This window comes from Mizuhopecten yessoensis, unplaced genomic scaffold (assembly GCF_002113885.1).
Source record: "Mizuhopecten yessoensis strain PY_sf001 unplaced genomic scaffold, ASM211388v2 scaffold11131, whole genome shotgun sequence".
Classification (NCBI taxonomy): Eukaryota; Metazoa; Mollusca; class Bivalvia; order Pectinida; family Pectinidae; genus Mizuhopecten; species Mizuhopecten yessoensis.
Window position 1 is genome coordinate 703,759 of NW_018408895.1, and position 12,508 is coordinate 716,266.

General features: G+C 36.4%; 2 protein-coding genes across 2 annotated transcripts; one reads left to right on the plus strand and one right to left on the minus strand.

The window, feature by feature from the left end:
- Positions 1-572: 572 nt before the first annotated feature.
- Positions 573-1,691, minus strand: LOC110466358 (protein mab-21-like 3). Its single transcript, XM_021522802.1, has one exon. The coding sequence runs from the start codon at positions 1,689-1,691 to the stop codon at positions 573-575; it is 1,119 nt and encodes a 372-aa protein (XP_021378477.1).
- Positions 1,692-9,908: 8,217 nt separating this feature from the next.
- Positions 9,909-11,036, plus strand: LOC110466359 (protein mab-21-like 3). The gene has a single exon (XM_021522803.1). The coding sequence runs from the start codon at positions 9,909-9,911 to the stop codon at positions 11,034-11,036; it is 1,128 nt and encodes a 375-aa protein (XP_021378478.1).
- Positions 11,037-12,508: the final 1,472 nt, after the last annotated feature.

Here is a 12,508-nt window from a genome sequence, read left to right on the forward strand (position 1 = left end):
AATTATAACGTGTACTTTCCCACAAAAGATTGTGCTCTGTTGTATATTCATTATTACTATATTTTTCACTGCCTATCCAGATTGCCTGGGTCTTGGTGAAATTCATTATAAGACCTGAAATTCTGGCATAATAGTATCATCAGCAAACAGAGATAAAAGAATTTCTTTGTTATTTAAAACATTACCGCTAATATCTGAATTATTTCTTAATAGAATAGATAAAATTTCAGCACATAAGATAAAAACATATGAAGAAACAGGGTCCCCCTTGACGGCATCCACGCTCCCTCCTATGTATCTTACATTATGATCGTTACATTATGTACATTGTATTGCATTGTACCTAACATTATCTATACACATTCGTTGTACTAGTATTTACTTTACATGTTCACCGAATAAACTCTTGTCCTAGCGAACTACGATATAATGATTAAGCTAATACTATAACATATGCTTATATTTACTATCATGAAACTGAATTACTTTGCTGCTCTATAAAGATGCGAACACTATTTAAAAAAATAGTTGTTACATATCAAACAACTAATTTTTTTTAACAACTGCAAACATTACTTAGACAGATATGGTTTTGGCTGATCGAGAAATGCCTGGATGTTGTTTGCTACCTTTTGGAGTACAACATTATCCTTGTTGGAAAGCAGATTCACACCGGTATGGAAGTACAACGGGAAAATGCCCCTCTGGATATAGACGAGCAGACGATACGTCATTGACTTCACGCGAGTCGCCATGAGTTCCTGCTGCCATTCGGTGTCAAAAGGATGATCCTCACACTCCCAGAACAGCACGTTCTTCAGGTGGTATGATGTCAGTTCTGACTTCATACCTGGTGAACACCATACGTCGTCTTTCAGTCGCTTCATGATCCGTTGACTTTTCTTTCTACATGTTCCTTTAATGTCAATTCCATCCAGAAGTTCCTTTTCACATGCGGCGAAAGAATATGTCCAATAGAATGGTTCTTTTGCTATGTCATTCACACCTATTTTCTTTATGGTTGATCTCTTCTGCTTCGAAGGCCAGTCACTGTTCGGTCTAGGCCAGTGGAATTCGGATCTAAATTCTACCTGAGATTCGATCATAGGGCAAAGATCAATGCTGATTGGGTAGTGAATGTCCGGGAATTTCACAGACAGGGTAGTAGCAGGAGAACTCGATATCCTGTCTGTTGTAATCAGGTTTCTGTATTTTGGCTGATTAACTGCCTCGCCAACAAGAGCTTTGAATATCCTCTTTACCTTGATTGGAACTATGTCATCTTCACATGTCATGCTCTTCATTCCGTCAGCCTCCCATTGCTGTTTAAGGCGCCCAATTTCAATAAAACCCTGCCCAACAGGAGGATCCGGAAGCGCGTATCCTTTTTTCTCCACCACTTTATCCCTGGTGTTGTTAAATCCATAGTATCTTGTTTTCCCAGGTCCCCAAACCAGCTTACCGACATCAACGATGACGTTGTAGTCAAATTCATCCGCTTTTTCCACCTTCAGCTGCGTGTTATAACTGCCTACCTTGAGGGGCTGTATCAGGAAGCGTCTGTCCCGGGAATGAACGTACCTCAAAATCTCATCCACAAGAGGAAGCACTTTCGTTACGTTCCTTTTAGTTTCATCTCGTTTCATCAATACTTTTTTATCACAGTACCTGTTCAGGGTATTGTTGTCCATTTTCTAGCCGTATGGAACTTTGTTAACAAGTTTACTGGCGATGTCTATGTTGAGGACTGGCGTGTTTATCCCTATCAGAGCATATATATACCAGTTTGTGTCTGTATGCGTGGCTAATTCGGGACTGGGGAGTTACGTTTTATCTTTGAAGTCATACCTCATACTTCTAGAACATTACATCACATGTTGTTGTTGTTGTGCAATGTAATTCTATATATGGACACCGTGCAATCAGTCGATATATTAACGTTTATATCTTACATTGAACCACGTGATGTTTATAGTACTTCCAGGAGAGACCCACATGAACTTTTGGTTTCGTTTTACTGAATTTATCCAAACATCGTGTTCTAGATTGAAAGGCGTACCCATTTGGTTTAAAAAAAAATACAATTTGAGAAAAGATCGATTGCGAAAAATAATCACTAAAAAAGCTAAACAAATTTGGCGAAGCACTTTTTAGAAATTCATCTATCATCTACAAACGAAACCACCCATTATCTACAACCAGGAATACCATATTGTAAGTTACAAACGATATCGTAGATACATTGTGTGTGCTAGTGTATTCATAAATATATAAATTTAATAACCCTTTAATTGCACATTCAATTATCTCTTCAATGTCGAACTTTACACCGCAATTCTGTTATTCATCAACATAGTCATCAATATGTGCTTCTTTTGCATATCACAGATCATATATTTCCTTTTGTTCTAAAATGATATATTTGAAAATATTTGATTTTTTTTTAGTATTAAGCCTCGTTATTTAAGTGAGAAATTACCAGACATACTTTTCTTCTCATTTGTCACCAGGAATTAAAACGGTAAAACAATACAGATTCCGCTACATCACTTATGACAACAACGGCCGCATCACTAATTAACTATATGACAAACTAGACGTCTTATATTTTACAATCATTAAATATTTCCCTTCCTTCGGTTGATTTTATGCCATTTATATTAAGTGCTACTTGAATCTGTTCTGCTTTATTTTAGATATTTCATTATATTGTCTTATTCCTCCCTTAACATGAATCTCAATGTAAATAGTTTGCGTTTTGTTAAATTAATGTTTTTTGTTTCGTGATAACAGTTGAAGTGTCACATTCAAAAACAGCCGTTTCAGTAAAAATAGTGAAAGCTTTATAGCAGTAGTCGTAATCCATCCATCCTTTCTTAAATAATTTCATTTGACTATCGTCCTCAGTGTATTTCGTTTTGGCCTTTGTTGTGCTTTTCAAAAAATATGCTCTAAAATATTTGACAACCAAATATTTATTCTGCTGTTCGCTTTTCTTGGAAATCAGTGTAACACTCTTCAACGATGGCAGATGAACAAAATGTAAACTGGGAAATGCATGTACATAAACGCGCTGAATGCAAAATTGAAGTTAAATAGGTAGCAATCTAAAACTTATCTTACTTATTAAAATGTTTTGTAATTCATGATAGCATGTGTAATTTTATTTCATTAACAACAACAGTTTGCGATGTTCATTAAAAAGGTTACAGCGATATATATGTTGAGGACTGGCGTGATTGTACTAATCAGTATATGTATATATACATGTATCTGTGTGTGTGAGTGTGTGGCTAATTTTAGACTGGGGAGTTACGTTTCATTTTTGAAGTCATACCTCAAACTTCTAGAACATCATAGAACACGTTGTTGTTATGCAATGTGTTTATATAAATATGGACATCCAGCAATCAGTCGATATATTTACGTTGACATTGGGAGTCCCACAGGGTGGAATCCTATCAGTCACCCTGTTTGGTCTTAAAATCAATGATATAGTCAAATGTCTTGGTCAGTCAACAGAAGGGTCGTTATTCGTAGATGACTTGGATCTGTTACAGATCTAAGAACATGCACACGATAGAACGACAACTTCAACAGAGTTTAAACAAACTACAAAATTGGGCAGATGAAAAAGGCTTCAAATTCTCTAAATCCAACAATGTGTGCATGCATTTCTGTCAAAAACGAAAAGCACACAATGACCCAAATCTTACACTTGATGGCACTAGTATTCCTGTTGTTGAACAGACTAAATTTATCGGCCTCATTTTTGATTCGAAACTCTCTTTCATACCACATATAAAGTATCTGAAGGATAAGTGTTCTAAGGCGTTAAACATCATACGAGTCCTTTCTCATACTGATTGGGGAGCGGACCGTGAGATGCTTTTGCGCCTATACAGATCACTTATTCGAACAAAACTGGGTTATGGTCCTATGGTTTACGGGTCGGCGTGCAGTTCTTACCTGCATAATTATGCTAGACCCAATCCATAACCAAGGGCTATGTCTAGCCCTTGGAGCTTTTCGAACAACACCTGTAAAAAGCCTGTACGTGGAAGCGAATGAACCATCCCTTTATGACAGAAGGAAAAAAACTTGCATTACGGTTTGCAGCTCAATTAAAATCGAACCCTAAAAATCCTGCTTTCGACCAAGCATTCAACCCAAAATACCAAAACATATTTACGCAAAACCCAAAACTTCTGCCAACATTTGGTATCCGAATTTCAAATTTCCTGCAAGAACTCAACATAAAGCTGACTGACATAGCTGAATTTAACATATCTGATGTTCCTCCGTAGACCATTCAAACACCTGATTTTATCTTTACATTACATGAGCGAGGGAAATCAAGTGTTATGCTCGAAGAACACAAATCCTCCTTTCGGGAATGCATTTCGAATTACCCTTCTCATACACAACTTTCCACTGTTGGTTCCAAAAAAGGTGAGAAAGTGGCAGCAGCCAGCTGTACTGCTAATTCTTCCACTTCAGTTCGACTACCAGACAGCGCCTCCATCCTTTCTGCCGAAGCATGCGCCATTGGTTTGGTCCACGACCATATCGATGAGCAGCGCCTTAAAACGGCAATCATTTGTTCAGACTCTCTATCTGTCCTACACAGTTTACAGTTACGAGATCCAAAAAACACACTCGTACAAAACCTTGCTTTTCGAATATCTCGAATCTTAAAATAATCTAAAATAACTTTACTATGGATTCCGAGCCATGTCGGAAATAAAGGCAAAGAATTTGTTGACAGGGAAGAAAAAATGCGTTAAATATCGAACAAACATATATCAAACAACCATATACAGATTTTAAACCTATTATTCGTACAGCCATTCAAAATGAATGGCAGCAACGCTGGTCTCTCGAGACCAGCAACAAACTTTTTAAAGTACAACCGAAACTTAAAATATCTGTTCCCAGTCGGAGAGTAGAGAGGAAGTTGTGCTCTCTCGGCCCCGTACTGGGCACACATATCCTACTCATTCGTATCTTTTAAAACGAGAAGATCCACCTTCATGCCACGCATGTGACACTCCATTTACAGTGGAACATTTTTTAAGAGAATGTTCCGATTTTAAACATATTCGTGATAACTACTTTCGAGTCCCGGATATGAAAACTCTTTTCAGTTCCGTTTACTCGAAGGCATTATTTAACTATTTGAAAGGGATCGGTCTATTCTATAGACTCTGACGTCTCTTAACCCACCTTACCCTCTTTGACGTTATGGTAGCAGTGTACAGTAGAAATGGCTTGACCCTAAAAATAAAGCGCCCGATTTCATTTTGTTTAGAAGAATGATTTTTTTTCAAAAACTGTTTTCCCCAGATTTGGGACTTGTAAAAACCATGGTTACCATATCAAAAAACACCAAAATATGCGAACAATCCTGATTTTAACCCCAAATTAGACCCCCGCAAGTAGAATTATTTTTCTTAAAACTTCTTAAATATCGCCTACTCGGTAACAGCATAGGTCATTCCGGTGGATATTTCACAATATTTACACATGTGCCGAGTACAAAAATAGACTATATGAAAAGCTAGCTTTTGTTGTGTAGACACAGATTTGTAAATGCCCAAAACTGTAGTCTCAAACCAAATTCGAATTTTATTTTTTTAAATTATGAAGCCCACATAGTCCACTTCATCATGTATATGCCAATTTTGATACATGCTATATTACAGGGGTTATTCATTATACAAAAATATCGCCCATGGCCATCGTACGCTGCTGTACACTGCTACCTATATATATCACATAGTCCATATCATCTATTCGTTATCTCTTTTATTATTTTAACCCCCTGTTTATTTCAATTATCTACACATACAATGCGAATACTTTGAACCTTTTTATCTGATTTTATCTTCGCTTCTCGCATGTTTGTTTAAAAATAATAAAATAAATGAATAAATAAATCACCATGGCCCTAAATGACCACAGCCGTCGATGGGCCGTTAAACCCAAACAAACAGACAAACAAACGTTGACATTTAACATTGAACCACGTGATGTTTATAGTGCTTCCACGTAAGTCCCACACACGAATCGACTTTTGATTCCGTTATACTGTTTTTATACAATGCACCGTCTTCTAGATGGAAACATGTGCCCTTTTGGTTTGAAAATAAAATACAGTTTGAAATGTTTTGATTTAGCAAAAATAATCACTAGAAAATATGAAAAGTGAGGCACCTTTTCGAAAACCATCTTTCACATAAAAACGACACAACCATCATCTCAAACCAGTAATACCTTATTGTATACTACAAAAGATATTGTGGAGATATTTTTGGTACTAGTTTATTTATAATATAAAAACTCAGTATCTCCGAAATTGCACTTCAATTGTCTTTACAGTCACGAATTTAACTCTGCCATTCAGTAATTTTTTAAATTAAAAACCGATTAAATGGCATCTTCTTTCAAGTCAACAGCAATAGTCATCGATACTTGCGATGAAACACAAATAATTGTTCCTAGGCTTAATACAGATCTGGAATTTTCCTTTTTAACTTAATTATTACTCGTTTTCAGTCTAATAATTGAAGATGAGGATTTGTCATTTGTCACAGTAAAACACTACAGATTTGCTATCACGTATGACAACAATGGTCACCTCATTAACAAGCTACATGAAAAATGGACGCCATATACTATATAATTGTAAAGTTCTCCTGCGCTCGAGTTTACATCTATATGCAGTATTACATGAAACTTGTTATGTTTGATTTTATATATTTAACTCTATTGTCCTATTACACTCTTAATATTAAGTTTTGTTCAAAATTGTTTTTCATGACGAGAAGAACAGTTAAACCCGTCATAGTTAGAAAGAGCCGTTTCAATTAAAATAGAGAAATTTGTATAATTAAAACCCATCCATCCTTTATGAATAATTTTATTTGACGATCGTACTTACAGGTAATTGGGTTACTTAGTGGCTATTTAGATAGTCAATACGTTGAAATGCTTTTAATTTAAACAATGCTTTATTTTCACATTTTACACATTTATTTTTACTAATAGTTGATACTAATTACTCTTATCTTCTCATAGTTAGGACACAATATTATCATGGTCACACATCAACGATCAACAAAACGGTAGACAAGTTTGAATAAATAACCAAAACGAAACAAAGTAAACAATTCGTTATCTTAAAAAATAAATATTTAATCAAATGTTTTCCAATCAATGATACCATGTACACTTAAATTAAAACAATAACCAATGCTTAAGAAAAGTACATTAACATTACTAGTATTTTGACTGCTATATTTTACAACTAGTTATCTTATTTGAAAAAACAGCGACACTAAAACGTTAAAATATGTACAATGTATTTCATTGTATCTAACATTATCTATATATATATTCGTTGTACAAGTATTTACTTTACATGTTTACCGAATCAACTCTTGTCCTAGCGAACTACCAGATAATGATTAAGCTAATACTATAACATATGCTTATATCAACTATCATGAAACTGAATTACTTTGCTGCTCTATAACGATGTGAACACTATTTAAAAAAATAGTTGTTACATATCAAACAACAACTGCCAACATTACTCAGACAGATATGGTTTTGGCTGTTCAAGAAATGCCTTGATGTTGTTAACTACCTTTTGGAGTACAGCCTTATCTTTGTTGGAAAACAGATTGACCCCGTCATGGAAGTACAGCGGGAGATTGCCCCTCTGGATATAGGCGAGCAGACGATACGTCATTGACTTCACGCGAGCCGCCAGGAGTTCCTGCTGCCATTCGGTGTCAAAAGGATGATCCTCACACTCCCAGAACAGCACGTTCTTCAGGTGGTACGATGTCAGTTCTGACTTCAAACCTGGTGGACACCATACGTCTTCTTTCAGTCGCTTTATGATCCGTTGACTTTTCTTTCAACATGTTCCTCCAATGTCAATTCCATCCAGAAGTTCATTTTCACATGCGGCAAAGGAAAGTGTCCAGTTGAATGGTTCTTTTGCAATTTCGTTCACACCTACTTTTCTTATGGCTGACCTCTTTTGCTGGGAAGGCCTTTTACTGTTCGGTCTAGGCCAGTGGCATTCAGGCCTTAATTCCAGCTGAGATTCGATCATAGGGCAAAGATCAATGCTGATTGGGTAGTCAATGTCCGGGAATTTCACAGACAGGGTAGTAGCAGGAGAACTTGATATCCTGTCTGTTGTTATCAGGTTTCTGTATTTTGGCTGATTAACTGCCTCGCCAACAAGCGACTTGAACCACCTCTTTACCTTGATTGGAACTATGTCATCATCGAATGTCATACTAGCAACTCCGTCGTTAAGTCCTTCAGCTTCCCATTGCTTCTTCAAGCTCTCATATTGAGTAAAATACTTACCAACTGGGGTATCCGGTAACTCGTATCCTTTTTTCTCCACAGCTTTATCCCGGTGTTGTTAAATCCATAGTATCTTGTTTTCCCAGGTGCCCAGACCAGCTTACCGACATCAACGATGACGTTGTAGTCAAATTCTTCTGCTTTTTCCACCTTCAGGTGCGTGTTATAACTGCCTACCTTGAGGGGCTGTATCAGGAAGCGTCTGTCCCGGGAATGAACGTATCTCAAAATCTCATCCACAAGAGTAAGCACTTTCGCCACGTTCCTTTTAGTTTCATCTCGTTTCATCAATACTTTTTGATCACAGTAACAGTTCAGGATATAGTTGTCCATTTTCCAGCTGTATGGAGCTTTAACAAGTTGGATTTCGAGTTCAGACTTTGATGTTATTGATGTTTAGCTGAATTATTTTTCTATTGGAGCACACGAGTCCGGCGTCCTACCACTTGACTACCTCCTATTTCCCGTATTAGACCCCGCCCATCTGCCCCCAGGGAAGCCAAACCCTCCCTGAATACAAACCTGAGGCCCCTTTGTCCAAAGACGTTCTGGAATAAATTGTTGTGGGGTATAACTGACACAATGATTCGATAACTTTTGTTTTTTGTAGGTCTGTGTTACGTACATGTATTTATTTATCTGTTTCTTTCATAATATTGTCGTCACTGGTAACTGTTGTTGCTAAAATATAACCCAAAACCTGCTGCTGCATGGCCTATTCCGCCTACTATTATTAAAGAAATGATAAAACGCATTGTGAGCTTTGTTGATAAGGATATGGAGATACCTTGTGAGTTACCATCACCCTAGTGTCAAGTGATACATAAATTTTGTTTACTGGTTTTTTTTAACACAATATAGCTTATCGAGTGACCGACTTTCGAGCCGTCAGCCGTCTTGTTTGTGTCATATCGTAAGAAAGTAGTACAATACTGCTGGATGTGGATACTTAATTTACCTTGGAAGATATCTTATTTGGACAAATTATCACTAGTTACTTTAATTGTCAACAGTTTTTAAATGTTTCAATGTTCCTGAATTGATGTTCTGGTAATATCATTAACTTTGTATGTGACCAAACTACTGTGATCATACGCCTAAAACGGAAATAAAACCCAGACATTCTCAGAACCAAAATGCTTTATTTAGTATTGAGGGAGCAATACTGATCTTGTAATTTATCAAATTATAAAAGATACAGTGCATATTATATAAGATGTTTTATATCTTATATAATAATATACAAGAGAGATATCTTATATATATGAGTTATCTTATACAATATATAAGATATTTCATTTATTTTATAAGAATAAATGTTGAGCTGGCTGCCAAAGAATCTACAACTCTTATTCCAAAGACCGATGTATGATCACATCATTTGCGAAAGCGAAAGTAGTTGTTTCATCATGTTTTCCGAAACGAAAAGAAGCTAAAAATAAAAAGATAAGACAAGCAAATATAAAGGGAGAGATCACACTCATGCGCAGTTTAAACGTTGCACGAACAATACAATCATGGATAACAAAATTCTGAACCAATATTATGAGGAAAATGTGAAAATGCTGCGTAACGAAACGGAAAAAAATACAAAAGAGGTGTTACCACTGGTGGATGATATATTAAGGTATGTTCATCAGAGAGACAAACGATTCATGATACAAACAGTGAAGGTTGGAAGCTACCATACTCACCTCAAAGTGAAGCGGGCTGGCGAGTTTGACTTCAGTGTGGTCGTCGATGTGGGGAAACTGTCGTGGATAGCAAACAACAATTCGAGGTTCTATGGTTTTGACAACGTCAATCGCAAAGTTGAGAGTAGCATATTACCTCTACCAAGCCCCCCTGCTGGTCAGTGTTTTACTCAAATCGGAAGCCTAAAAGCTAAGTGGGAATCTGAGGGACTTGAGGATGGAGGTGCAAGTTTGACATTCAACAACGATATAGTGCCAATTAAAGTAAAGAGAAGATTCAAAGCTCTTGTAAGCGAGGCTGTTAACCAACCCAAATTGAGAAGTCGTGTCACTACAGACCGGATTTCGGATTCACCGGCCATTACGCTCTCTGTAAAACTTCCGAATACTGCTTATCCGATCAGCATCGATTTATGTCCTATGATTGAATCTAAACTGGAATTCAGAAGTGACTTCAATTGGCCAAGACCGTTGGCCAAATGGCCGTCTAGTGAAAAGATTTCCTGTATAAAGGATGTAGGAATACATGAAGTAGCCAAGTCGCCATTTTATTGGACACTGTCTTTCGCTGCATGTGAAAAGGAGCTTGTGGAGGGCATTGATGAAAATGGGACATGCAGAAGGAAAAGTCTTCGTGTCCTGAAGACTTTGAAAGAAAATATCTGGTGTAAACCAGGTGTCAAGAAGGGTCTGACATCATACCATCTGAAGAACGTGCTGTTCTGGGAGTGTGAGGATCATCCCTTTGACACCGAATGGCAGCAGGAGCTCCTGGAGACTCGCGTGAAGTCAATGACGTATCGTCTACTCGGCTATCTTCAGAGGGGAAATCTGTTGTTGTACTTCCATACCGGGGTTAATCTGCTCTCCAGCAAAGATAAAGGCGTGCTTCAGCAGGTAGCGAACATTATTAAGACATTTCTCGATCAGCCAAACCAATATTTGTGCTGATAATTCGCCACATGTATGCTTTATGCAGAAATTCTGGTAAAATCACCTCTCGAATTTGTGTTAACTGTGATTTCTGTGTAACAGCATATATGTATTTATGTTGAATGGTTCGCACCTATCAGTCAAGCAGCAAGCTATGTAATAGTACGATAGTCAATAAAAACCAGAAAGACATAATGATTGAAAATGGCCGTTTTTATTAAAACGACATAACATAAAAATACATGTACGACATAACATAAAATACATGTTACAATACATGTATTGAACACCCTCCTGAGAAGGTGTTCCATAGACTGCATTTCATAATCAAATGCAATGCCATTCTCCTAATGACTATAGTAGNAAGCTATGTAATAGTACGATAGTCAATAAAAACCAGAAAGACATAATGATTGAAAATGGCCGTTTTTATTAAAACGACATAACATAAAAAAATACATGTACGACATAACATAAATTACATGTTACAATACATGTATTGAACACCCTCCTGAGAAGGTGTTCCATAGACTGCATTTCATAATCAAATGCAATGCCATTCTCCCAATGACTATAGTAGGTGAGGGGACAAGAAAACGCCACCTTGCACATTGAGCCCTTTCATGGATTCGAAAAGACGTACATAATGTATGTAACATTTTGCTACATAATGAAATAGCACAAGATCTAATATTTTAGGTTTGTTAAAATTTAATCACATACATGTCCCTTAGTATTACTATTAGTAGCCTGCTGTATTATTCCGAAATTATTTTTGTTTTTTACTCATTGTTTTCTCCTTTTTTTATGTTCCCAATCAATTCAGACATTTGTGTTAATAACACATATGTTTAAAATATTCCTAACCTTAAACATTTGTTCTCTGATAACGTATATTACGTTTTGATTCTTAACTGCTTTATATTTGCTTGGTTAATGGTATATATGAAATGGATTAATTTCATCGACTTTGTAAATGTTACCATTATTATCATGATTTATCTACACTGAATCAGTAAGGTGGAATGGTGAGTGAGTCCTTATTTGAGCATGCATGTTGTTTTGTTACAGCTCTCTGATATTCCTATTATCATTTTGAAATAAGTATACTAGAAAATGTGGTGCAACTAAGTATACTAGGTAATGTGGTGCAAATAAGTATACTAGTAAATGTGGTGCAAATAAGTATACTAGTAAATGTGGTGCAAATAAGAATACCAGTAAATGTGGTGCAACCAAAAGTATCAACGACCTACGCATTGTATTTACACGTTGACTTTTTACTTTTACTTTGTCGTATGTGTATATGTTTAATGGTATCTTTTCATCGTACTCACGGAGAGTCTGTATTCCATGGTGTCCTTAGTAATGTTTTTGGTATTTGTTTACAGCTGCAAGCTATCTTACTTGTTTGTTCTGTTACTTTAACCCTATGATTCAGTTCTTAGTTAATTTTAAATTGTTTCTGAAATTAATCTAAAACATTGGTC